The sequence below is a fragment of the Oncorhynchus clarkii genome, chromosome 16 (genome assembly GCF_045791955.1).
Source record: "Oncorhynchus clarkii lewisi isolate Uvic-CL-2024 chromosome 16, UVic_Ocla_1.0, whole genome shotgun sequence".
NCBI lineage: Eukaryota > Metazoa > Chordata > Actinopteri > Salmoniformes > Salmonidae > Oncorhynchus > Oncorhynchus clarkii.
In genome coordinates, this window is record NC_092162.1 from 31,983,852 (window position 1) to 32,010,981 (window position 27,130).

General features: G+C 44.1%; 1 protein-coding gene and 1 pseudogene across 2 annotated transcripts in view; one reads left to right on the plus strand and one right to left on the minus strand.

The window, feature by feature from the left end:
* The window catches only part of LOC139368320 (sterile alpha motif domain-containing protein 11-like), a 153,626-nt gene extending 129,334 nt beyond the window's left edge, over window positions 1-24,292 (plus strand). Inside the window, exons 8-13 of one of the 2 annotated variants that reach the window (XM_071107074.1) lie at window positions 14,761-14,876; window positions 15,400-15,478; window positions 15,714-16,480; window positions 21,392-21,522; window positions 21,960-22,070; window positions 22,509-24,292. In XM_071107074.1, coding sequence (XP_070963175.1) covers window positions 14,761-14,876; window positions 15,400-15,478; window positions 15,714-16,480; window positions 21,392-21,522; window positions 21,960-22,070; window positions 22,509-22,790 — 1,486 coding nt within the window. In that variant the 3' untranslated portion in view covers window positions 22,791-24,292. The remainder of the gene's footprint in view (window positions 1-14,760; window positions 14,877-15,399; window positions 15,479-15,713; window positions 16,481-21,391; window positions 21,523-21,959; window positions 22,071-22,508) is intronic. The other variant, XM_071107075.1, reaches the window with a different exon arrangement.
* Window positions 24,293-24,591: 299 nt separating this feature from the next.
* Window positions 24,592-27,130, minus strand: part of LOC139367297 (nucleolar complex protein 2 homolog) — a 41,715-nt pseudogene continuing 39,176 nt past the window's right edge.

Sequence of the window (27,130 nt, forward strand, 5' to 3'; positions counted from 1 at the left end):
GTGTTACAGAAAGAGAGAGATGGTGATACAGAAAGATAGAGATGGTGATACAGAAAGAGAGAGAGACAGTGATACAGAAAGAGAGAGAGAGATAGTGATACAGAAAGAGAGAGAGATGGTGATACAGAAAGAGAGAGAGATGGTGATACAGACAGAGAGAGAGATGGTGATACAGAAACAGAGAGAGAGATGGTGATACAGAAAGAGAGAGAGAGATGGTGATACAGAATGAGAGAGAGATGGTGATACAGAAAGAGAGAGAGATGGTGATACAGACAGAGAGAGATGGTGATACAGAAGGAGAGAGAGATAGTGATACAGAAAGAGAGAGAGATGGTGATACAGAAGGAGAGAGAGATGGTGATACAGAAAGAGAGAGATGGTGATACAGAAATTGAGAGATGGTGATACAGAAAGAGAGAGACTGTGATACAGAAAGAGAGAGAGATGGTGATACAGAAAGAGAGAGAGATGGTGATACAGAAAGAGAGAGAGAGATGGTTAAACAGAAAGAGAGAGAGATGGTGATACAGAGTGAGAGAGAGAGATGGTGATACAGAAAGAGAGAGAGATGGTGATACAGACAGAGAGAGAGATGGTGATACAGAAAGAGAGAGAGATGGTGATACAGAAAGAGAGAGATGGTGATACAGCAAGAGAGAGAGAGACAGTGATACAGAAAGAGAGAGAGAGATAGTGATACAGAAAGAGAGAGAGATGGTGATACAGAAAGAGAGAGAGATGGTGATACAGAATGAGAGAGAGATGGTGATACAGAAAGAGAGAGATGGTGATACAGAAAGAGAAAGATGGTGATACAGAAAGAGAGAGAGATGGTGATACAGAAAGACAGAGAGATGGTGATACAGAAAGAGAGAGATGGTGATACAGAAAGAGAGAGAGATGGTGATACAGAAAGAGAGAGAGACGGTGATACAGAAAGAGAGAGAGAGATAGTGATACAGAAAGAGAGAGAGATGGTGATACAGAAAGAGAGAGAGATGGTGATACAGACAGAGAGAGAGATGGTGATACAGAAACAGAGAGAGAGATGGTGATACGGAAAGAGAGAGAGAGATGGTGATACAGAATGAGAGAGAGATGGTGATACAGAAAGAGAGAGAGATGGTGATACAGACAGAGAGAGATGGTGATACAGAAGGAGAGAGAGATAGTGATACAGAAAGAGAGAGAGATGGTGATACAGAAGGAGAGAGAGATGGTGATACAGAAAGAGAGAGATGGTGATACAGAAATTGAGAGATGGTGATACAGAAAGAGAGAGACTGTGATACAGAAAGAGAGAGAGATGGTGATACAGAAAGAGAGAGAGATGGTGATACAGAAAGAGAGAGAGAGATGGTTAAACAGAAAGAGAGAGAGATGGTGATACAGAGTGAGAGAGAGAGATGGTGATACAGAAAGAGAGAGAGATGGTGATACAGACAGAGAGAGAGATGGTGATACAGACACAGAGAGAGATGTTGATACAGAAAGAGATAGATGGTGATACAGAAAGAGAGAAAGATGGTGATACAGAATGAGAGAGAGAGATGGTGATACAGAAAGAGAGAGAGATGGTGTTACAGAAAGAGAGAGATGGTGATACAGAAAGATAGAGATGGTGATACAGAAAGAGAGAGAGACAGTGATACAGAAAGAGAGAGAGAGATAGTGATACAGAAAGAGAGAGAGATGGTGATACAGAAAGAGAGAGAGATGGTGATACAGACAGAGAGAGAGATGGTGATACAGAAAGAGAGAGAGATGGTGATACAGACACAGAGAGAGATGTTGATACAGAAAGAGATAGATGGTGATACAGAAAGAGAGAAAGATGGTGATACAGAATGAGAGAGAGAGATGGTGATACAGAAAGAGAGAGAGATGGTGTTACAGAAAGAGAGAGATGGTGATACAGAAAGATAGAGATGGTGATACAGAAAGAGAGAGAGACAGTGATACAGAAAGAGAGAGAGAGATAGTGATACAGAAAGAGAGAGAGATGGTGATACAGAAAGAGAGAGAGATGGTGATACAGACAGAGAGAGAGATGGTGATACAGAAACAGAGAGAGAGATGGTGATACAGAAAGAGAGAGAGAGATGGTGATACAGAATGAGAGAGAGATGGTGATACAGAAAGAGAGAGAGATGGTGATACAGACAGAGAGAGATGGTGATACAGAAGGAGAGAGAGATAGTGATACAGAAAGAGAGAGAGATGGTGATACAGAAGGAGAGAGAGATGGTGATACAGAAAGAGAGAGATGGTGATACAGAAATTGAGAGATGGTGATACAGAAAGAGAGAGACTGTGATACAGAAAGAGAGAGAGATGGTGATACAGAAAGAGAGAGAGATGGTGATACAGAAAGAGAGAGAGAGATGGTTAAACAGAAAGAGAGAGAGATGGTGATACAGAGTGAGAGAGAGAGATGGTGATACAGAAAGAGAGAGAGATGGTGATACAGACAGAGAGAGAGATGGTGATACAGACACAGAGAGAGATGTTGATACAGAAAGAGATAGATGGTGATACAGAAAGAGAGAAAGATGGTGATACAGAATGAGAGAGAGAGATGGTGATACAGAAAGAGAGAGAGATGGTGTTACAGAAAGAGAGAGATGGTGATACAGAAAGATAGAGATGGTGATACAGAAAGAGAGAGAGACAGTGATACAGAAAGAGAGAGAGAGATAGTGATACAGAAAGAGAGAGAGATGGTGATACAGAAAGAGAGAGAGATGGTGATACAGACAGAGAGAGAGATGGTGATACAGAAAGAGAGAGAGATGGTGATACAGAAAGAGAGAGATGGTGATACAGAAAGAGAGAGAGAGACAGTGATACAGAAAGAGAGAGAGAGATAGTGATACAGAAAGAGAGAGAGATGGTGATACAGAAAGAGAGAGAGATGGTGATACAGAATGAGAGAGAGATGGTGATACAGAAAGAGAGAGATGGTGATACAGAAAGAGAAAGATGGTGATACAGAAAGAGAGAGAGATGGTGATACAGAAAGACAGAGAGATGGTGATACAGAAAGAGAGAGATGGTGATACAGAAAGAGAGAGAGATGGTGATACAGAAAGAGAGAGAGAGAGACGGTGATACAGAAAGAGAGAGAGAGATAGTGATACAGAAAGAGAGAGAGATGGTGATACAGAAAGAGAGAGAGATGGTGATACAGACAGAGAGAGAGATGGTGATACAGAAACAGAGAGAGAGATGGTGATACGGAAAGAGAGAGAGAGATGGTGATACAGAATGAGAGAGAGATGGTGATACAGAAAGAGAGAGAGATGGTGATACAGACAGAGAGAGATGGTGATACAGAAGGAGAGAGAGATAGTGATACAGAAAGAGAGAGAGATGGTGATACAGAAGGAGAGAGAGATGGTGATACAGAAAGAGAGAGATGGTGATACAGAAATTGAGAGATGGTGATACAGAAAGAGAGAGACTGTGATACAGAAAGAGAGAGAGATGGTGATACAGAAAGAGAGAGAGATGGTGATACAGAAAGAGAGAGAGAGATGGTTAAACAGAAAGAGAGAGAGATGGTGATACAGAGTGAGAGAGAGAGATGGTGATACAGAAAGAGAGAGAGATGGTGATACAGACAGAGAGAGAGATGGTGATACAGACACAGAGAGAGATGTTGATACAGAAAGAGATAGATGGTGATACAGAAAGAGAGAAAGATGGTGATACAGAATGAGAGAGAGAGATGGTGATACAGAAAGAGAGAGAGATGGTGTTACAGAAAGAGAGAGATGGTGATACAGAAAGATAGAGATGGTGATACAGAAAGAGAGAGAGACAGTGATACAGAAAGAGAGAGAGAGATAGTGATACAGAAAGAGAGAGAGATGGTGATACAGAAAGAGAGAGAGATGGTGATACAGACAGAGAGAGAGATGGTGATACAGAAAGAGAGAGAGATGGTGATACAGAAAGAGAGAGATGGTGATACAGAAGGAGAGAGAGAGACAGTGATACAGAAAGAGAGAAAGATGGTGATACAGAATGAGAGAGAGAGATGGTGATACAGAAAGAGAGAGAGATGGTGTTACAGAAAGAGAGAGATGGTGATACAGAAAGATAGAGATGGTGATACAGAAAGAGAGAGAGACAGTGATACAGAAAGAGAGAGAGAGATAGTGATACAGAAAGAGAGAGAGATGGTGATACAGAAAGAGAGAGAGATGGTGATACAGACAGAGAGAGAGATGGTGATACAGAAAGAGAGAGAGATGGTGATACAGAAAGAGAGAGATGGTGATACAGAAAGAGAGAGAGAGACAGTGATACAGAAAGAGAGAGAGAGATAGTGATACAGAAAGAGAGAGAGATGGTGATACAGAAAGAGAGAGAGATGGTGATACAGAATGAGAGAGAGATGGTGATACAGAAAGAGAGAGATGGTGATACAGAAAGAGAAAGATGGTGATACAGAAAGAGAGAGAGATGGTGATACAGAAAGACAGAGAGATGGTGATACAGAAAGAGAGAGATGGTGATACAGAAAGAGAGAGAGATGGTGATACAGAAAGAGAGAGAGACGGTGATACAGAAAGAGAGAGAGAGATAGTGATACAGAAAGAGAGAGAGATGGTGATACAGAAAGAGAGAGAGATGGTGATACAGACAGAGAGAGAGATGGTGATACAGAAACAGAGAGAGAGATGGTGATACGGAAAGAGAGAGAGAGATGGTGATACAGAATGAGAGAGAGATGGTGATACAGAAAGAGAGAGAGATGGTGATACAGACAGAGAGAGATGGTGATACAGAAGGAGAGAGAGATAGTGATACAGAAAGAGAGAGAGATGGTGATACAGAAGGAGAGAGAGATGGTGATACAGAAAGAGAGAGATGGTGATACAGAAATTGAGAGATGGTGATACAGAAAGAGAGAGACTGTGATACAGAAAGAGAGAGAGATGGTGATACAGAAAGAGAGAGAGATGGTGATACAGAAAGAGAGAGAGAGATGGTTAAACAGAAAGAGAGAGAGATGGTGATACAGAGTGAGAGAGAGAGATGGTGATACAGAAAGAGAGAGAGATGGTGATACAGACAGAGAGAGAGATGGTGATACAGACACAGAGAGAGATGTTGATACAGAAAGAGATAGATGGTGATACAGAAAGAGAGAAAGATGGTGATACAGAATGAGAGAGAGAGATGGTGATACAGAAAGAGAGAGAGATGGTGTTACAGAAAGAGAGAGATGGTGATACAGAAAGATAGAGATGGTGATACAGAAAGAGAGAGAGACAGTGATACAGAAAGAGAGAGAGAGATAGTGATACAGAAAGAGAGAGAGATGGTGATACAGAAAGAGAGAGAGATGGTGATACAGACAGAGAGAGAGATGGTGATACAGAAACAGAGAGAGAGATGGTGATACAGAAAGAGAGAGAGAGATGGTGATACAGAATGAGAGAGAGATGGTGATACAGAAAGAGAGAGAGATGGTGATACAGACAGAGAGAGATGGTGATACAGAAGGAGAGAGAGATAGTGATACAGAAAGAGAGAGAGATGGTGATACAGAAGGAGAGAGAGATGGTGATACAGAAAGAGAGAGATGGTGATACAGAAATTGAGAGATGGTGATACAGAAAGAGAGAGACTGTGATACAGAAAGAGAGAGAGATGGTGATACAGAAAGAGAGAGAGATGGTGATACAGAAAGAGAGAGAGAGATGGTTAAACAGAAAGAGAGAGAGATGGTGATACAGAGTGAGAGAGAGAGATGGTGATACAGAAAGAGAGAGAGATGGTGATACAGACAGAGAGAGAGATGGTGATACAGAAAGATAGAGAGATGGTGATACAGACAGAGAGAGAGATGGTGATACAGACACAGAGAGAGATGTTGATACAGAAAGAGATAGATGGTGATACAGAAAGAGAGAAAGATGGTGATACAGAATGAGAGAGAGAGATGGTGATACAGAAAGAGAGAGAGATGGTGTTACAGAAAGAGAGAGATGGTGATACAGAAAGATAGAGATGGTGATACAGAAAGAGAGAGAGACAGTGATACAGAAAGAGAGAGAGAGATAGTGATACAGAAAGAGAGAGAGATGGTGATACAGAAAGAGAGAGAGATGGTGATACAGACAGAGAGAGAGATGGTGATACAGAAAGAGAGAGAGATGGTGATACAGAAAGAGAGAGATGGTGATACAGAAAGAGAGAGAGAGACAGTGATACAGAAAGAGAGAGAGAGATAGTGATACAGAAAGAGAGAGAGATGGTGATACAGAAAGAGAGAGAGATGGTGATACAGAATGAGAGAGAGATGGTGATACAGAAAGAGAGAGATGGTGATACAGAAAGAGAAAGATGGTGATACAGAAAGAGAGAGAGATGGTGATACAGAAAGACAGAGAGATGGTGATACAGAAAGAGAGAGATGGTGATACAGAAAGAGAGAGAGATGGTGATACAGAAAGAGAGAGAGACGGTGATACAGAAAGAGAGAGAGAGATAGTGATACAGAAAGAGAGAGAGATGGTGATACAGAAAGAGAGAGAGATGGTGATACAGACAGAGAGAGAGATGGTGATACAGAAACAGAGAGAGAGATGGTGATACGGAAAGAGAGAGAGAGATGGTGATACAGAATGAGAGAGAGATGGTGATACAGAAAGAGAGAGAGATGGTGATACAGACAGAGAGAGATGGTGATACAGAAGGAGAGAGAGATAGTGATACAGAAAGAGAGAGAGATGGTGATACAGAAGGAGAGAGAGATGGTGATACAGAAAGAGAGAGATGGTGATACAGAAATTGAGAGATGGTGATACAGAAAGAGAGAGACTGTGATACAGAAAGAGAGAGAGATGGTGATACAGAAAGAGAGAGAGATGGTGATACAGAAAGAGAGAGAGAGATGGTTAAACAGAAAGAGAGAGAGATGGTGATACAGAGTGAGAGAGAGAGATGGTGATACAGAAAGAGAGAGAGATGGTGATACAGACAGAGAGAGAGATGGTGATACAGACACAGAGAGAGATGTTGATACAGAAAGAGATAGATGGTGATACAGAAAGAGAGAAAGATGGTGATACAGAATGAGAGAGAGAGATGGTGATACAGAAAGAGAGAGAGATGGTGTTACAGAAAGAGAGAGATGGTGATACAGAAAGATAGAGATGGTGATACAGAAAGAGAGAGAGACAGTGATACAGAAAGAGAGAGAGAGATAGTGATACAGAAAGAGAGAGAGATGGTGATACAGAAAGAGAGAGAGATGGTGATACAGACAGAGAGAGAGATGGTGATACAGAAAGAGAGAGAGATGGTGATACAGAAAGAGAGAGATGGTGATACAGAAAGAGAGAGAGACAGTGATACAGAAAGAGAGAGAGAGATAGTGATACAGAAAGAGAGAGAGATGGTGATACAGAAAGAGAGAGAGATGGTGATACAGAATGAGAGAGAGATGGTGATACAGAAAGAGAGAGATGGTGATACAGAAAGAGAAAGATGGTGATACAGAAAGAGAGAGAGATGGTGATACAGAAAGAGTGAGATGGTGATACAGAAAGAGAGGAAGACAGTGATACAGAAAGAGAGAGAGAGAGAGATAGTGATACAGAAAGAGAGAGAGATGGTGATACAGAAAGAGAGAGAGATGGTGATACAGAAAGAGAGAGAGATGGTGATACAGAAAGAGAGAGAGATGGTGATACAGACAGAGAGAGATGGTGATACAGAAAGAGAGAGAGATGGTGATACAGAAAGAGAGAGAGATGGTGATACAGAAGGAGAGAGAGATAGTGATACAGAAAGAGAGAGAGATGGTGATACAGAAGGAGAGAGAGATGGTGATACAGAAAGAGAGAGATGGTGATACAGAAATTGAGAGAGGGTGATACAGAAAGAGAGACTGTGATACAGAAAGAGAGAGAGATGGTGATAAAGAAAGAGAGAGAGAGATGGTGATACAGAAAGAGAGAGAGATAGTTATACAGAAAGAGAGAGAGATGGTGATACAGAATGAGAGAGAGAGATGTTGATACAGAAAGAGATAGATGGTGATACAGAAAGAGAGAGAGATGGTGATACAGAATGAGCGAGAGAGAGATGGTGATACAGAAAGAGAGAGAGATGGTGATACAGAAAGAGAGAGAGAGATGGTGATAAAGAAAGAGAGAGAGCTGGTGATACAGACAGAGAGAGATATGGTGATTCAGACACAGAGAGAGATGGCGATACAGAAAGAAAGAGAGATGGTGATACAGAATGAGAGAGAGATGGTGATACAGAACGAGAGAGATGGTGATACAGAAAGAGAGAGAGATGGTGATACAGAATGGGAGAGAGATGGTGATACAGAAAGAGGGAGAGAGATAGTGATACAGAAAGAGAGAGAGAGATGGTGATACAGAAAGAGAGAGAGATGGTGATACAGAAAGAGAGAGATGGTGATACAGAAAGAGAGTTGGTGATACAGAAGGGGAGAGAGATGGTGATACAGAAATAGAGAGATGGTGATACAGAAAGAGAGATGGTGATACAGAAAGAGAGATGGTTATACAGAAGGGGAGAGAGATGGTGATACAGAAAAAGAGAGATGGTGATACAGAAAGAGAGAGATGGTGATACAGAAAGAGAGATGGTGATACAGAAAGAGAGATGGTGATACAGAAAGAGAGATGGTGATACAGAAAGAGAGATGGTGATACAGAAAGAGAGATGGTGATACACAAGGGGAGAGAGATGGTGATACAGAAAGAGAGATGGTGATACAGAAAGAGAGATGGTGATACAGAAGGGGAGAGAGATGGAGGAAAAGAAAAGAGCAGTGAGTTTGAGGATGATGCAGGGGAAAAGGAGAAAAGGAGATAGGGATAGAGAGGAGAGAGAAAGAAGGAGAGATAGAGAGTTAGAGAAGGAGAAGAAAGAGAAAGATAGGGAGAGAGAGTGAGATAGTGAGAGAAAGAGAGAGAGGAGCAGCATGAGAATTAGAAAGGAGTGAGAGTGAGTGAGGAGTGAGATAGAAGCAGGAAGAGAAACAGAGAGAGCGGGAGCCTCATCCATTTTAATGAGCTTCCTGTGTAAATGTGTTCCTGTCGAGTGAGAGCTGAAGGCGGCCACACGGTGCTCCTAATCCCCCCACACCCCCGTCATTAAGGGCAGCCTTGTCACACACACACACACACACACACATACTTACTATTAAACACACTAATATGCGCACGGGCACACACACGTACCCACACACACACAAACATGCGCAATGCGCGTACACACACACGTGCGCATCTACACACACACATACACACACACTGCCCCGCTGTGGGAAGGGGCCGCTGTCGCCACTCTGACAGGTCGTCACACATGAGTGAATTTCCCAGGAGCCCATGGCCTCTCTGCAGGCGTGAAGAGAGAGAGAGAGAGAGAGAGAGAGAGAGAGAGAGAGAGAGAGAGAGAGAGAGAGAGAGATTGAAGAGAGAGAGAGAGAGAGAGAGAGAGAGATTGAAGAGAGAGAGAGAGAGAGAGAGAGAGAGTGAGAGAGAGAGAGAGAGAGAAAGAGAGAGAGAGAGAGACAGAGAGAGAGATTGCAGAGAGAGAGATTGCAGAGAGAGAGAGTGATTGAAAAGAGAGAGAGAGTTTGAAGAGAGAGAGAGAGAGAGAGAGAGAGAGAGAGAGAGAGATAGAGAGAGAGAGCGAGAGAGACAGAGAGAGAGTGATTGAAGAGAGAGAGAGAGATTGAAGAGAGAGAGAGAGAGAGAGAGAGCGAAAGAGACAGAGAGAGAGAGATTGAAGAGAGAGAGAGTGATTGAAGAGAGAGAGAGATTGAAGATTGCTAAAATGTAATATGGTGTTCTGTGAATGTGAAAGTGTTTGGAGGATGCTATATTATTGTGTTGTTAGATTCTTGTAAAAAATATTTAAAGTGTTGACAGTATTATATATTGTTGATAAAATACTGAAAATATATTTATGGTTATAACCTGACTCTACAACATTAGGAAAACAGAATGACCAGGTGAAAGCTATGATCCCTTATTAATGTCACTTGTTAAATTCTCTTCAATCAGTGTAGCTAAAGGTTACAGAAGGATTTTTAAGCCTTGAGACAATTGAGACATGGATTGTGTATGTGTGCCATTCAGAGGGTGAATGGGCAAGACAATGATTCAAGCCTTTGAACAGGTTATGGAAGTAGGTGCCAGGCGCACCGGTTTGAGTGTGTCAAGAACTGCAATGCTGCTGGGTTTTTCACACTCAACAGTGTCCTGTGTGTATCAAGAATGGTCCACCACACAAAGGACATCCAGCCAACTTCACACAACTGTGGGAAGCATTGGAGCCGACTTGGGCCAGCATCCCTGTGGAAAGCTTTCGACACTTTGAAGAGTCCATGTCCTGACGAATTAAGGCTGTTCTGAGGGTGAAAGGGGGGTGCAACTCAATACTAGGAAAGGTGTTCCTAATGTGTTGTGTATGCGAGTGTGAAACAATAACCTACACACACAGGCAGACATGCACACACCACACACACAGGGCCCATGCCAGGAGCACACCGGTTAATAGCTGCCTCCTTCTCCCGAAATTGCTTCCTATAAAAGGAGAGAGAGCACGTCTGGCTCCCTCTCTCTCTCACCTCCCAACCCTTCTCCCTCCGTCTCTCCCTTGCGCCCCCCCCCCCCCATGATTAGGCCTAATTATGGTGCAGCGGACGCCTAACGGCCTCAGTCATGCCGCTTTAATTGACCGTTATTCATCTCCGGGCTGGCGCTGACGCTAGGCTAGGCGGCGCGGGGGAAGGGAGGGGGTGGAATGAATGGGGGTTTGGCATGCAGGGGTCCTAGCCTAGCGTAGCTGTACGTGGCCCAGGCTAATTGCTAGCCCCGAGGGATTAGGCCAGGTGATTACACACTGGGCGGTGTAATTACATAAGCAGCGGCGGGCCCAGGCTAGCGGGCCCCGGGGTCACGCGGCCCCGGCCCTTCCCCAAGATTAATTGGAGCTGCCATCGGAGTGCGAGGCTCTGCCAGAGAGAGCGGTTATACGATTAGCATTAACATTTCAGCGGTGGGCCGGCGATCGATGTATGTCCCCCCCCCCCCCCTTGCTGTTGGCTCGGTGAGTGTACCCCCCTTGCTGTTCCTCTCGCTCTCTTTCTCCATCGCCCCTCTCTCTCTCCCTCTCTCCCTTTCTCACTCTCTCCGCTGTATGTGTATGGGCAGAGACATGCAGGCGCTAGTTGATTTTCAACACAACCATTCAAAAACAATAGCTGTCGTCCCATTCAAATGTGGGTCTTTTTTGGTTGTATTCACCACCATGATGTGTACTACATATCAGTCGCATCTCCAAAGCAGCAAACTGATGATATTTGGCACGATTGCACACGATTGAGTTTGTGCGTGTGCCTGTGTGTCTTTGTGTGTGTGCGTGTGCAGGAAAGCCCAAATGGTTTTGCCGGGAGACACATAAACCAAATCAACAGATCACCACACACCACCAGTACCCTGTGACACTTCCACATTCTCCCTGAAACACACCAAGCTGAAAAACATATTCTTATTTCTCCCCTCTACCTTCTCCATCCACCAACCCCTCTTTTCCTCCTACCTCAAATTCCCCTGTTTCCCCTGTTCATTTGGGACAAGAGACAGACCAGGGAGTGAAAGAAAGAGAAGGAGAGAGAGGTACAGAAAGAAAGAGCGAGAGGAGCTTTTCTTTGCTCAGAAAGATGACAAAAGGAGAGGCACATAATAGAGAGGCCTTTTCATAAATAGGGTTTGCAGGACACGGCCGCCTTTTCACTGGCTCAATACGGCCCGGAGACGGAGAGAGGGAGAAGGGGCGGGATAAAAGGAGAGAAGAGAGGAGGATGAGTGTTAATTAGAAGGTCCTTCAGCCCGTGGCCCCAGTCGAGACGCGGGGGCCGCCCCAGCTGTCGAAGCATGACACACTCCTATTGTGTATTCAGCCCTCATTATGTAATTGTGTGTGTGGGTGTTGGTGTGTGTGTGTGTGTGTGTGTGTGTGTGTGTGTGTGTGTGTGTGTGTGTGTGTGTGTGTGTGTGTGTGTGTGTGTGTGTGTGTGTGTGTGTGTGTGTGTGTGTGTGTGTGTGTGTGTGGTTGAGTAGGAGGGGAACTGAGGAAGACTAAAGCTCAGGGTACAAACATGGCCAGCGGCGGTCTTTGCGCCGTGGCAAGACTGACGAGGGGGCTATGGCGACACGGGAGCCTCCTGTGGCTGTAGTTATAAATAAACCGGGAGGAGAGTGTGTAGCTAGCCAGGGCTCAGTTACCAAAATACACTACAAAACCTGGTCCTGGAGACCCACTATAGATACCGTCATTCACCTCAAACCATCATACTCACTGCTATACACTCTATAGTACCGTTACGAAACCAACTAGACAGGGATTAAGTCTACTCCATCTAAGTCTAGGGGTTTTAGGTCTCACTAACTGTTCCATACCCTATGCATTTAATGTTCGAGTAAGAGCTGAATATTACAGTGAAAAGATCTGTTTGAGGGTCCATGCCAGTTATGATCCCATTTGTTTCATTGTTTGAGTGTAGCTTTAACTGTTTATGTCTGTTGGTTTAACACTAGAACTGTCATAGGCCAACGGCCACTGACGTTTGACATTGCTCAGTTGTCAGAATTTTTTCATCGCAAACAAAAGTATTTTACCTGTTTACCATTTTTTTCCCCACACCTATTACCACCTTAAAGGCCCAGTGCAGTCAAAAATGGCATTCTCCTGTGTTTTATATTTTTATTTCCACACTATGAGGTTAGAATAATACTGTGAAATTTAGAAAATTATGATAATGCCCTTTTTAAGTGTAAAGCTGTTTGAAAAGACAGCCTGAAATTTCTGCCTGTTTTGATGGGATGGAGTTTTGGCCTGCCTGGTGACATCATAAATTAGTCAATAGAGCTATAAGGAAGAGAGTTCCAAACATCTCTGCCAATAACAGCTAGTTTTCAGTTTTCCCCTCCCCACTCAGACCACTCCCAGACAGTCCTTTCAAAATTCTTGCTTGAGAAATTGCTCTTTGCTAAGAACCTATTTTAGTTTCTTTTTGACCATTTTAATTGAAAACAATCAGAGTAAGGTACTTAATTGTTACCCAGAAATGATTTAATACTGAGATAAAAACAGCTGCATTGAACCTTTAAGGGGCCAAGACAAATGCTCTGTAATGTGTCTCTCCCCTCACTGATTTAATGAATGGCGAAAATGGATGATTGGGTGAAACGGATCGTTTTTACTCGTTACTTCACAATTGAATTTGAACGAACTGAATGATGAGGATGAGGAAGAGGGTGATTCAATTTGAATGATAAGGAGGGTGAAGACGGTGATTGAATTCAGAACAATAGTGTAATGATGATGAAGAACTGGCCATTGTGGGCAGTCAAATTATTTTATTATGAAAGGCTGGAAAGGATATGTAATCTCCCCTCGGCGAGATTCAAATCAGACACGGAGTAAAACGCATAACGTGTCTTGTTCACAATGGCACGTTGAACCAAATGAATGGACGCCGACAACATTGCAGATATTGACGTTGACTTTGAGCATGAGATGCTTGAGCCTCACCTAGGAAAAAACAGAACAAGTCTAACTGAGAAAAGCATCCTTCTCACAGCTCACACATTGGAGAGAAAAGAAGAAACATTGCCAGGTCGGCAGGTGCACACGGAACAAGGCCCATGAAAACTGTGTGCAGCGCAACCAAATTGTTTTTGGATCTTGCCCACAAAAAGCACAGAAGCTATGTGCTGACTGTGAAATCAGGAGCATTAATAGAGAAGAGAAGACCAGATTGATTCATGCGAAAAGGCATGGGTAAGGGCACAGTACAGGGTCCAATACTATCAATAAATGACTCTTGTTTTCATATATTTTCATGGATATATTTCCCCAAATATTTCTTTCTGTAATTAATTCAGAAATTTTTTTTATGCAATATTTATTATTGCCTGGCTACCCATCCACATCGCTCCGGCCAAGTGATGTCTCTCCTCCACAATGAGTTTGGATTTGCCTCCCTCCCCAGCAATTTCTAGAATACAAACCTATTCTGACCGTTCTGATTGGTGCCGGAAACCGATGGTTTGGGCCAGAGCCGGCCTACATGATGACATTATCAACTTTGATACTCTGAAAGGTTCGTTTTGTTAGAGACGATCCAATCGCTGAGGAATTTGTTTTGTACAACGTGACTCATTTTGAATTCACACAAACAACTTCTAGGATAGAAGTTTTAAAATGAATGTATATAGCGATCGATTGAGCTGTGAGTTGTCAGGCAATATTTATTAAGCTTGGCGCTAGTGTTTACAGCAAATCATTTGACCGTATTACATACTATAACTCTATTTCTAATTGAATCTACAAATAAAATTGATCATATGTGTTACATTGTTACATTTTTATTGTAAGGAAAACGAAAATATGCTATGTGTTGCACTAGGCCTTTGTAGAATAACACTGCACATGCATTTTATGTACATCAAAATATACAAGATACAATTATTTAAAATAAACAAAATAGTGTTAAGATATGACTACATTCAATCAATAAAAAACGTGTTTGATGTTCTTTATTTAGGTTGATAAAAACAAAGTAGATTCATCTGATGTGTATTTTAAAGTGGGCCCCCTACAGCGTTCTCTAGCGGGTACTTAGGCTGAAAGGGCTAGCGGTTCTGGTGCTACATGTGGCGTGTTTTTGTTTCTGTGTGTCCACAGGGAGATGTCCCATCCCCCACCTTTGCTGTCCCCCCAGAACGCTCCTCACATCGCGTTGGGACCCCACCTGCGGCCACCCTTCCTGGGCATGCCCTCTGCCTTGTGCCAGGCCCCAAGTAAGTTGGATGCTAATGCTAGCAGGCTAATTACAGAAATGAATATAGGTCCTACACTTACAGTATTAATGGTGAGTTAGGGCTGGATTCAAGGTAATTCCGATTGACTGGCCATATACAGCGTTTACCGTGAATGCAGTCTCCACGAATGCGGGAACAATGCCTTGAAATTTCAACCGAGCTATAACATGGGGCTTCCGCAATACTTTTGCAATACAGATTGAATCCAACAAGAAAGATTGGCCTATGGTAGACACTTCAAACAGCATTAGCTGCGTTCCCACTCAAATGTGTAAATGGGAAAATGTTCAATGAAATTCATTTCTTTTGTGCTTTTTGACTTATATCATTATAGAGACTTTTATCATTTAAGGAATGTATTTGTACCTGATACTTTGTGAGGCATTGGTATTTAACAGGGGGTCTATCTCATTGTATTTTAAAACCCCATTTGTAGTGTATGTCAGAAATCTCTTAATGAGTGTGTGTGCTCATCACTGTGTTTTTTATGCATTTCCCTCAGGCTATGGTTTTCTCCAGCCTGCCCAAGCTGAGATGTTTGCCCGGCAACAGGAGATGCTTCGGAAGCAGAACCTTGCCAGGTTTGTCATTGTCTTCTTGTGCTGTTGTGTGTGTGTGTGTGTGTGTGTGTGTGTGTGTGTGTGTGTGTGTGTGTGTGTGTGTGTGTGTGTGTGTGTGTGTGTGTGTGTGTGTGTGTGTGTGTGTGTGTGTGTGATGTCAAGGCTGTAGCTTAATGTGTGTGTCTATGTACTAAAATGATGTTTAGTCTGTGTGATAACATTGTCTCTAACCTCTCTCCTCTATGTCCGGTCCCAGGTTGGAGATGTCAGCAGAGTTGCTCAGACACAAGGAGCTGGAGAGTCTTCACAGGCAGCAGCAGCAGCGTGTGCTGGGGAGCTCCGACCCCCTGGGCCTAGCCCATGGCCTCCCCCTGGACCACCCTGCCCTGCGCAGCCTTCACCACCTGCCCGAGGGACACCCCCTCCACGAGGAACTCAGCCGACGCCAAAACGCCATGCTGGTGCTCCGACACACCAACAGCCCCCTGCTCTCTCTCAACCACCAGGGGCCCTCAGGGGCCACAACGTCCAAAGACACCCAGGGACAAAGCTGCGGGGCTCGGGGTGGATTAAGGAAGGGGGCCTCCAGAAAAGGCCCCCAGCAGCCCAGAGGGGGAGAGCACCAAGAAAGGGAATGCCGAGGGAGGGAGGGAGACGCGGACGGTCACGATGATGAGATGAAGGACTCGGACAGCGAGACGGAGATGGGCTCGGATAGGCACAAGGGCTCAGATGGCAAGGCCACTGAGGGGCATGGGCTTCACAGGGACAGGGGGAAAGAGAGCGGCAGGAAGGGGGGGTGTGACGGTGCCAAGGAGGCGGGCGAGGGCGAAGGTCGGCTCAGTGCCCCCTGTAGTTCGGCGGACGCAGAATCACCACCTAGCCACCACCTCTTCACCCCAGGGCTGAGTAAGAGCGATGTTAAGTACCACTTTCCACCTGGCGCCATGCCCCCTCTGCAAGGGCTCCACGACCAGTCTCTGCCCTTTGGATTCCCATATACCAGCCCCTACTTCCACACCGGTGAGTAATACACACACACCAACCAACTCCATCACACTTAAATGTTACTCCGACTGAAACCTGTGAATGCTATTTGGCTAGCCATGCAACCAACCGATCTTAATGGGCGTTAGCATGCTAGCTAAAAACAACTGCATTCAAGAGAAGTGGTATGCAATGATAACAGCTACAGTTGTCGGAAGTTTACATACACTTAGGTTGGAGTCATTAAAACTAATTTTTCAACCACTCCACAAATTTCTTGTTAACAAACTATAATGACACAAGTAATTTTTCCAACAATTGTTTACAGACAGATTATTTCACTGTATCACAATTCCAGTGGGTCAGAGGTTTACATACAATAAGTTGACTGTGTCTTTAAACAGCTTGGAAAATTCCAGAAAATGATGTCATGGCTTTAGAAGCTTCTGACAGGCTAATTGACATCGTTTGTGTCAATTGGAGGTGTACCTGTGGATGTATTTCAAGGCCTACCTTCAAACTCAGTGCCTCTTTGCTTGGCATCATGGGAAAATCATAAGAAATCATCCAAGACCTCAGAAAATAAATTGTAGACTGGTTCATCCTTGGAAGCAATTTCCAAATGCCTGAAGGTTCCACGTTCATCTGTACAAACAATAGTATGCAAGTATAAACACCATGGGACCACACAACCTTCATAGAGCTCAGGAAGGAAACGTGTTCTGTCTCCTAGAGATGAATGTACTTTTGTGTGAAGAGTACAAATCAATCCCACGAAAGCAAAGGACCTTGTGAAGATGCTGGAGGAAACGGGTTCAAAGGTATCTATATCCACAGTAAAACAAGTCCTATATCGACATAACCTGAAAGGCCTCTCAGCAAGGAAGAAGCCACTGCTCCAAAACTGCCATAAAAAAACAGACTACGGTTTGCAACTGCACATGGGGACAAAGATCATACTTTTGGGAGAAATGTCCTCTGGTCTGATGAAACAAAAATAGATCTGCTTGGCCATAATGACCATCATTATGTTTGGAGGAAAAAGGGGGAGGCTGGCAAGCCGAAGACACCATCCCAACCCTGAAGCACGGGGGTGGCAGCATCATGTTGTGGGGGTGCTTTGCTGCAATAGGGACTGGTGCACTTCACAAAATAGATGGCATCATGAGGACTGAAAATTATGTGGATATATTGAAGAAACATCTCAAGACGTTAGTCAGGATGTTAAAGCTTGATCACAAATGGGTCTTCCATTTACCATCCAACCTTTTTATGAGAGTAATGTACCATCCAACCTTTTTATGAGAGTAATGTACAATAATGTTTTGAGAATGACACAAATATTAATTTACACAAAGTTTGCCGCTTCAGTGTCTTTAGATATTTTTGTCAGATGTTACTATGGAATACTGAAGTATAATTACAAGCATTTCATAAGTGTCAAAGGCTTTTATTGACAATTCAATGAAGTTGATGCAAAGAGTCAATATTTGCACACTTCTTTTTCAAGACCTCTGCAATCCACCTTGGCATGCTGTCATTTAACTTCTGGTCCACATCCTGACTGATGGCAGCCCATTCTTGCATAATCAATGCTTGGAGTTTGTCAGAATTTGTGGTGTTTTGTTTGTCCACCCGCCTCTTGAGGATTGACCACAAGTTCTCAATGGGATTAAGGTCTGGGGACTTTCCTGGCAATGGACCCAATATATGTTTTTTTTCCAGCATGATGTTTTGTTCCCTGAGCCACTTAGTTGTCAGTTTTGCCTTATGGCAAGGTGCTGGAAATGGCATTGTTCGTCACCAAATTGTTCCTCTCGGAGGATGTGCTGGTACCATTCTTTATTCATGGCTGTGTTCTTAGGCAAAATTGTGAGTGAGCCCACTCCCTTGGCTCACGGAGAAGCAACCCCACACATGAATGGTCTCAGGATGCTTTACTGTTGGCATGACACAGGACTGACAGTAGCGCTCACCTTGTCTTCTCCAGACAAGCTTTTTTCTGAATGCCCCAAACAATCGGAATGGGGATTCATCAGAGAAAATAACTTTACCCCAGTCCTCAGCAGTCCAATCCCCGTGCCTTTGCAGAATATCAGTCTGTCCCTGATGTTTTTCCTGGAGAGAAGTGTCTTCTTTGCTGCCCTTCTTGACACCAGGCTATCCTCCAAAAGTCTTTGCCTCACTGTGCGTGCAGATGCACTCACACCTGCCTGCTGCCATTCCTGAGCAAGCTCTTTACTGGTGGTGCCCCAGCTGAATCAACTTTAGGAGACGGTCCTGGCACTTGCTGGACTTTCTTGGGTGCCCTGAAGCCTTCTTCACAACAATTAAACTGCTCTCCTTGAAGTTCTTAATGATCCGATAAATGGTTGATTTTGGTGCAATCTTACTGGCAGCAATATCCTTGCCTGTGAAGCCCTTTTTGTGCAAAGAAATTCCTTGCAGGTAACCATGGTTGACAGAGGAAGAACAATATTTCCAAGCACCACCCTCCTTTTGAAGCTTCCAGTCTGTTATTTGAACTCAATCAGCATAACAGAGTGATCACCAACCTTGTCCTCGTGAACACTCACACCTGTGTTAACGAGAGAATCACTGACATGATGTCAGCTGGTCCTTTTGTGGCAGGGCTGAAATGCAGTGGAAATGTTTTTGGGGGATTCAGTTCATTTGCATGGCAAAGAGGGACTTTGCAATTAATTGCAATACATCTGATCACTCTTCATAACATTCTGGAGTATATGCAAATTGCCATCATACAAACTGAGGCAGCAGACTTAAGTGATTCTCAAATCTTTTGGCCACGACTGTACGTGTTGGATAAAAAATGTCACGACATGCAGGCAGGCCTATTGGAAACAGCAAATTTGTTGGTAAACATTCCAAATGTCAACAAAACAAAATACGCTATAGAAGGTGGGATAATTATTTTGTGGGTGAAATAGATGACAATTCCAGCGGAAACGTTATGTGCAAATATTGATAATATAACCATCATGTGGAAGTAAACTTGCAGTCAAACAATGTTATGTTGTGTAGTCCTCCCAATGCGACTTGGAAAAACATTCAGTTTATTAAGCTACAGATGAAATAAGTTACGATGAACTTCACAGGGTGGTGAAAGTACACGGTGATGAGCTTGATGCACCTTTCCAATAACTAGTGAGGGTCTTCCTTTGTAAGGTGGTGACATGATGATCGGTGCTTGGCTGCCAATTGACAAATGATCTTGCTCTTATCCTCATCATGTACCCTCCAAACTGGATCTGCGAGCTGTTGGCCAGAGTGAAAGCGCCAAGACCAGAGTGGGAACATTTGCTGTTTATCGCAGACTTTTTTTGTGCCAAAAACATAGACAGATATAAAAATAGAATGGAAACACATCAAACTTTTGTTTTTGTTTTTCGGTAAATTAAAAGTTACATGACTAATATCTTTTTATGTGCATTACGTTATGACGCACACATTTTTTAATCTGGAACAAGTCAGTTGGATAGAAATCACCTCTGGTGGGAAAATGTGCATTTTTTAAAAGCAGCTTTTGGAAAACTAGCATGGAAATATATAGCAAACTGGATGGAAACCTAATGAAACCAACCTTTAAAGTATATTGTAGCGAATTCGGGGGGGTAGCATCAACCGGTGCTTGCACCTGGGTCCAGCAACTGTCAAGCCAACACGTGAAACTCTTGACAAGCTTGCTAGGTGTTGGGTTAGGGTCGCTACACTACCCCGTCCTTTGGGAGGGTGTATCCCCACATTTCTCTATACCATGTCCTTCACGTGTACATGCCTCTCGGATGGCCTCAGGCTCCATCCCACTTCTGACACTAATGTAGGGGGTCGTCCTGAACTGGCCGTGAATCCGAATACAGCGTATGTCAAGACAACGCTTAACTGTTACACCAAGAGGTCTTGAATCATTGAATCTCCGGAGGACATTTGAATTCACCCTAGCTTAAACTCGCAAATACACACAGAATCAAACCTTCATATTAGAGCAACTCTGTTTGGGTTAATTAGAAACCTGGTTTGAGTTGTCTGTGTCTAATGACTGTTATTAAATAGAGAGAGATTTGAACGTTTGAAAACACAGACAGAAACTGCTTAGGAAAGCAGAGGCAAAACAGCCAGTTTCACAGTGGGAACCAACACGCACCTATGCACGAATGTGCATGCACACACCACACACACACACATGCACACACCACACACACACACACACACACACACACACACACACACGCACACACATGCACGCACCCACACACACACACACACACACACACACACACACACACACACACACACACACACACACACACACCCCTTGGAAAGCATATGAAAGACATTAGCAGTACTCTTTCTGTGTCTGCAGCGTGGAGACCTCCCCCTGGAAGGGGCCCTGCCACTGACCCCCCCTGACCCCTCTACACACAGGGTTATCACCACAACCATGTGGAAGAAGAGGTGGGGGGGAGAAAAGAGAGAGGGAGTAGTTAGGCACAACAACAATGAGAATTAGCAAACATGGATCAAGTACACTTTTAAATGTGAAATTAAATATGATTCAATGCAAACATTTTTAAAAGCAATTAAATATAATGTCCATTTACACAATTGCAAAACAACCGCGAGGACAAAACAACAGTCCGAGAGAAAAAGTGTGTGTGTGAAAGAGAATTGCATGATTTGGACAATGAGATCGAGAAATTAAACGGAGAAATGGGTGTATGCTAGCTGGAGAAATGGGTGTATGCTAGCTGGAGAAATTGGTGTATGCTAGCTGGAGAAATGGGTGTGTGCTAGCTGCTGGTCAAGGTCTGTCCTGGGTTGTATTCATCAGGCACCAAATAGAAGAAAACGGACAGATTTTTTAAAAAGTACACTAATGAATATGACTTAGTCATTTACAACATCCCTCTACCCTCTCTCCTCTCATAGGTGGTATGGGTGGTATGTTCATGGACGGCGAAGACTCAGCGGCGCCCCCAGTGGAGGACATCAGAAAGTGGAGTGTGGAGGAGGTGTGTGGCTTCGTGGGAGGCCTGGCCGGCTGTGCCGAGTACAACCAGGTAAGGACCAGAGCAGGATGGCAGGGACTGGTTTATCCACCCTTTAAACCAGAGAGAGAGAGAGAGAGAGAGGGAGAGAGAGAGAGGGAACAGGGTCAGGCTGGTGGAAGAGCAGAGTAGGGCAGAGTAAGGCTTTGGGATCAGAGTATCTAATATTGTCACCTCAATCAGAAGTTCTACTATTAGTAGAGTTGGTTTCTAGTTGATTTTATAGCTGTAAGACCACTGTTATCTCTCACAGCACCACAGTCCCCTTATTAATGTAATACACACACACACACACACACACTGTTGGAATATTGAGAATGGTGTGAGTGTGTATGCAAGCTCTGTGTGAGTGTATGCTCTGTGTGAGCGTGTATGCATGAGTTTGTGCGTGTTTAGGAGTGTGTGTGTCTGTCTCGGCCCTGGCTGAAGTGGCTGTGTCTCTCCTGAAGGTGTTTCGGGAGCAGGCCATCGACGGAGAGACCCTCCCACTGCTCACGGAGGAGCACCTGCTCAACATCATGGGACTGAAGCTGGGCCCGGCGCTTAAGATACGCTCTCAGGTACACACCACTGACTGGCCACACACTCAGGACCATCACCTCAGGAGTGTGTGTGTGCAGCCTCAAAGTTCCTATTTTTGTTGTATGAGTAGACTGTTCTTGTGTGAGTAAACCTCAAGTGATTGTGTGAGTGTGTTTGTGAGTGATGGAAGCTAGTAGTGCATCGTAGTTAGCCAAAGCAGATAGATAGTGTAGCGTCTAAATGTGCGGCCCGTTGTCGGTGCACAGATTGTCAGGCATACCGTACTGTAGCCCTTAACCCTCTCCTCTCTCTCAGGCTGGTGGTACAGTAGAACACTAGGACATGATGTTTGTCCCAAATTGCACCCTATTCCCGACATAGTGCACTACTTTTGACCAGGGCCCATTTGGGATGTAGACTGTGAGCTGAGCAGCTTTAACCTCGGCATGTGGCGTTCTCTCTCTCTCTCTCCTCAGGTGGCACGGCGCGTTGGCAGAATCTTCTACATGACCAGCTTCCCGCTGGCCCTCCCGCTGGCGCTCCCGCCGGCGCTCCCGCCATCTGCCCTGCGCCCCCCGGACAGGGACCTCCAGCCGTCCGACACCCCCCTGGCGCTACCACTGCGGCCCCTCTCCGCCACCAGCAGCAGCTCTTCCCCCTACAGCGGCCCCCCGCCCGCCTGTCACTCCTCCCCCAAGCAGGAGAACGCCAACGGCTCTGTGTCGGGGGGCTACGAGGCAGCCAAGACCCCCTCGTAGGATCCAACTGGCTGCACAGGGAAGGCACAGGGAGGGAGGGAGACGGGTACAGAGAAAGTTCTGTAACAGACATCGAATTGACCCCCTTCCTCCCCCTTTGGGCATACACCTCCCTTTGGTTTGGGGAATAAACTGTAAAAAAAAAATATATATATATAAAAGTGAACAAAATAAAAATGAACTAAAGGGACTAATCAAAGCAGCCCAATCAACTTCAAGTTCCACTGTGGTTGTAGCCGAGCAGAATCCAAAGACGTAACAGTGGGCTGGAGGGAGAGATGTGATGAAGCGACAGAGGGAGAAAGAGAGCGAGAGAGAGAGCAGACAGCTGGTCTCAGACAGCTTGCCAAAGAAAGAGCAAAGCCCCAGAACTACGACATTCTTCTGAGTCAGACAGACGCTACCGGAAACTCTTTCTTCCTGAGCTGAAGAAGGAAGCCCCTCTCTCCCTCTGTCTGCTCCCCAACATTCTCGGCGGCGCCCAGCACTTAAAAGAGAGACGCCTCTTCTCTCTTTTCTCTCGCTCTTTTCCTCCCCTCCTTTCTTCTCACTCCCAGTCTAAGGAGCCCAAACAGCTCAGAGGAACTGAGAATTCTGGAGGCTGGAGTGAAAGCATACACTGAAAGGGTCTCCAAAAAACCTTCATTATTGCAACTATGCATTCCACAGTCCAAAACCAAAGATGTGTGAAATAAGGGACGATATTCCATGTTTGTTTCTGGTGTTTTTTTTGTGTTGCTTTGTGGGCAAAATTGCTAGTCTTAGGGAGAGGTGGGGTACATAAAAAATCCCAGTGGGCCCAGTACCTCATATGACTGTCTTTAAAAGACCAGGGAGACTCCTTGTAAGGTGAAACAAGGGGGAATCTTTATACAAGGTGTTCTAGGTACATGCCACAGTTGTGCCCATAAGCCATCGGCCTATAGGCAGAGTTCTTTCTCTGACACACTCAAATGTTACTGATACAGGATGGTGACGAAACGGTGGCTTCGGCTCATAGGGCTAATGTTATTGCATAATCGTGTTAAACTACTGTGGGATATACAAACATGCCGAATTGTACAGAATCATGCTTAAGCTGAAAATATCCTGTAGGTTACATACATGGTACTTTCAATTTTTTTTTTTTTTTGTTATGTCTTTGCATGGGGAAAAATCTTTATGACTGAACAAAATGTGACTTGCTAACTTTTGGTGGTACTTTTGTTTCAAACTTTTTTGTTTGTAGTTTTTTTTCTTCAAATGTTTGACATTAAAAGAAGCCCCAATCTTAAATGCTACTTCAGCAATATAAATTAGGAAATGATATTTATAGGACTTTTGCTGTAGTTAGATGAACAGATGTGTATAATACTTAGTCCTCACAATGGATTCCAAAGAACATTTACTTGGTTTTCCCTTGATTGCAGGGAAAAGGCACAAAGAGCTAAATGCAAATCTTTGAATTTGTTAAGGATTTTTTTTTTAAACTACGTGTAAGCAATGAATTAAAATGGTCTAGATTTCCCATCACTGTTTTGTCTTGATCCTATTTTTCTATTCGCCACTTGGTAAAATAAATCCTAAGGAAACGATCGACTGCTTTCTTCTACACCTCACTTATCAGTACCTTTTGTAGTGTGTTTTCTCTGACAGCTAGATGGTGTGCGCTTGCTTTGTTGGAGCAGTGACATTCTGATAGTATCCGATCCCCTGCTTTTCCCTGTGTGTGTGCTCTTCCCTGTCGTTGTGTGTGTGTGTTTGCAGGGGAGTGGACCCCTGGGGGCATGGTTCAGGTCAACACCAGCTGTCAGTGTGAGGTTCAGCCGCAGGCCAAGGCCTCCCTGCCTGTGGGGATAAACCTGACCCTTCCGCCTACATACATACGTACACACAAAGAGAAGTGCACACGCGAGTGAGCACACCCACCTTTAGCCTTCAAAGAAAACAGAGTTTCCACTGAAGCTGTCAAACACATCTATCCCCTATGGGCCACTCCTGGGCTTTCATTGGCTTGGTCTTCAGCTCTACTTAACTGGTTGCCATCATGTACAAGTACTGAATGCACACAAAAATAACACTGCAAACACTGCATAAAGAGGAGAGCTTTAGTCAAGGAAGTTCGCAGCATCAGTTATGTCTTGCTGCTAGGCAAGGTGGAATGTTGGCCATATTGCTTATACCTATCCAGTCCATTCAGACCTACACAAGTGCCTAGAGAGAGGGGAAAGAGGGAATGAGTGGAGGAGGGAGTGTGCGGGGGGCTTGGTTGGCAGGGAAACAGGCCAGTCTGTTTCTGCTTCACCGCCTGGGCAGAGAAGACTGGCACGCCTGGCAGGCAGAGAAGACTGGCACGCCTGGCGGGTTGAAGCCTCCCTCTGTCCCCTTACCCAGCACAGCCTGGTCCAGCCCACCATAGAATAGCGTAGCACAGTGTAGTCAATACCTTTCTTCTAACAAATGTCCGTTGCTAAATTCCATCCTGGTAAATGCTCAGGAAACCAAAGTTCAAACAGAGAAACACAGGTGCTCATGTACGCAATTATTGGCTACAACCCACCACACTACATAATCCTGTTCACTGAAATGAGAAAGCATTGCATCAGTAGGGTACTTCACACAGAAACCAACAAAGTAGTCTCAGAAGTATTTAATATTTGTTTGTAATGTACAATAACTTTAAGAACATGTTTGTGCTGTACACATTGAAGGAGCAAACTAAAACAAAATATTATTTTACCTTTATTTAACTAGGCAAGTCAGTTAAGAACAAATTCTTATTTTCAATGACAGCCTAGGAACAGTCGGTTAACTGCCTGTTCAGGTGCAGAACGACAGATTTGAACCTTGTCGGCTCGGGGATTTGAACTTGCAACCTTCTGGTCCAACGCTCTAACCACTAGGCTACCCTGCCGCCCCAAAATAAGTCAAATAAAATAAATGTAGAAAAGTGTCCAACAGGAAGGCAGTAATGACTAAATGTACTAGCCAACGCTCTACTCCTCTCCACCCCCGTCTCTCTCTCTCGGTCTTCCACCAAGTCCTCATTTCCCTCAGCCAACTCTTTCAGAGCCACGCTGGACAGCTGCATTGGCGCCTTGGAGGCTTTAACCCAGTTTACATCGTCATCCTCACCATTACCACCATCTATTGAGGAAGGAAGCTCATGAATGAGGGATTCATTTGAAGGGGCAATCAGGGATTCAAACAACAAAGCAAAAGTCCAAAAAAAAGGATGTACCAATCCCTGATTGTCCCTTTAAGTGAGAGTGAAAAATGTCTGGACTACTAAACTATGTGTAGAAAACAATCACTCTACAATACTTCCCAAGTAAATAATGAGTGCTAATATCAGGCAGCAATGGATTTAAAATGCAGACCTGTGATGGTGGGTATTTGTGACCATAATGGGTTTGATTTCAGTGGAGAAAATGGCAGGTTTCCTAATAAAAGACAAGATAGAAGTAAACAATATGTTGGAAGCAACCCTGCGCTCAATTTGAAGGCTAGGTGGAGCCATCACCATTTTGCATACACCCATCATATTCCCTACAGATCTGCCAAATCAAAAGTGGTAGGTGGCTAGGGGTCATTTCTGGACCGGGCCTGTATGTCTTGCAATACCCTTTTCACACTAGTGTGCCGACCCAAAACGTTCTGTGCTGGTACGCTGCTAGTTTCTTTTCAGCTTGTCTTTTCAGCTTGTCCTTTCTAGTACGGTTCCAGTAACTACAGTGATTACATAACCAGGCCAGCAAAGTATAACTTGGCCTCGCACCCCTCAGTAGTGTGAAAAGTGCATATTTGTCCAATACTGTAAGAGAGAAGCCCGTCCACAAACCTGAGGCGCCATCTTGGTCTTCCTCCGCCCCTCGTCATTGCTCAGGTCAGACAGCTCTTGAAGAAGGTCATCATCGTCGTCAGAGCCCTCCTTTTTGTCTGGCAAGAGGAAGGAGAGATAGGATTTTAAGAACCAGTGCAAATGTAATTCTCATTAGCTGGGACTTGGCTTTACGGATGAGAGTCAGATACAAAACTTTAAAGATAGGTTTAATGTTATACACTTATAATGTACACTTTGAACACTTCAGGGCCTGTATTCAAATCAAATGTTATTTGTCACATGTGCAGAATACAACAGGGGTAGAACTTACAGTGAATTGCTTAGTTACAAGCCTTTTAACCAACAACGCAGTTAAGAAAAAAAATGATTGTTAAGAAAGTATTTACTAAATAAATTGAAGCAAACAAATAAATACAAATTATTACAAATGTAATAATTAAAGAGCAACAATAAAATAACAGTAACAAGGATATATACAGGGGGTACCGGTACAGAGTCAATGTGCGAGGGCACCGGT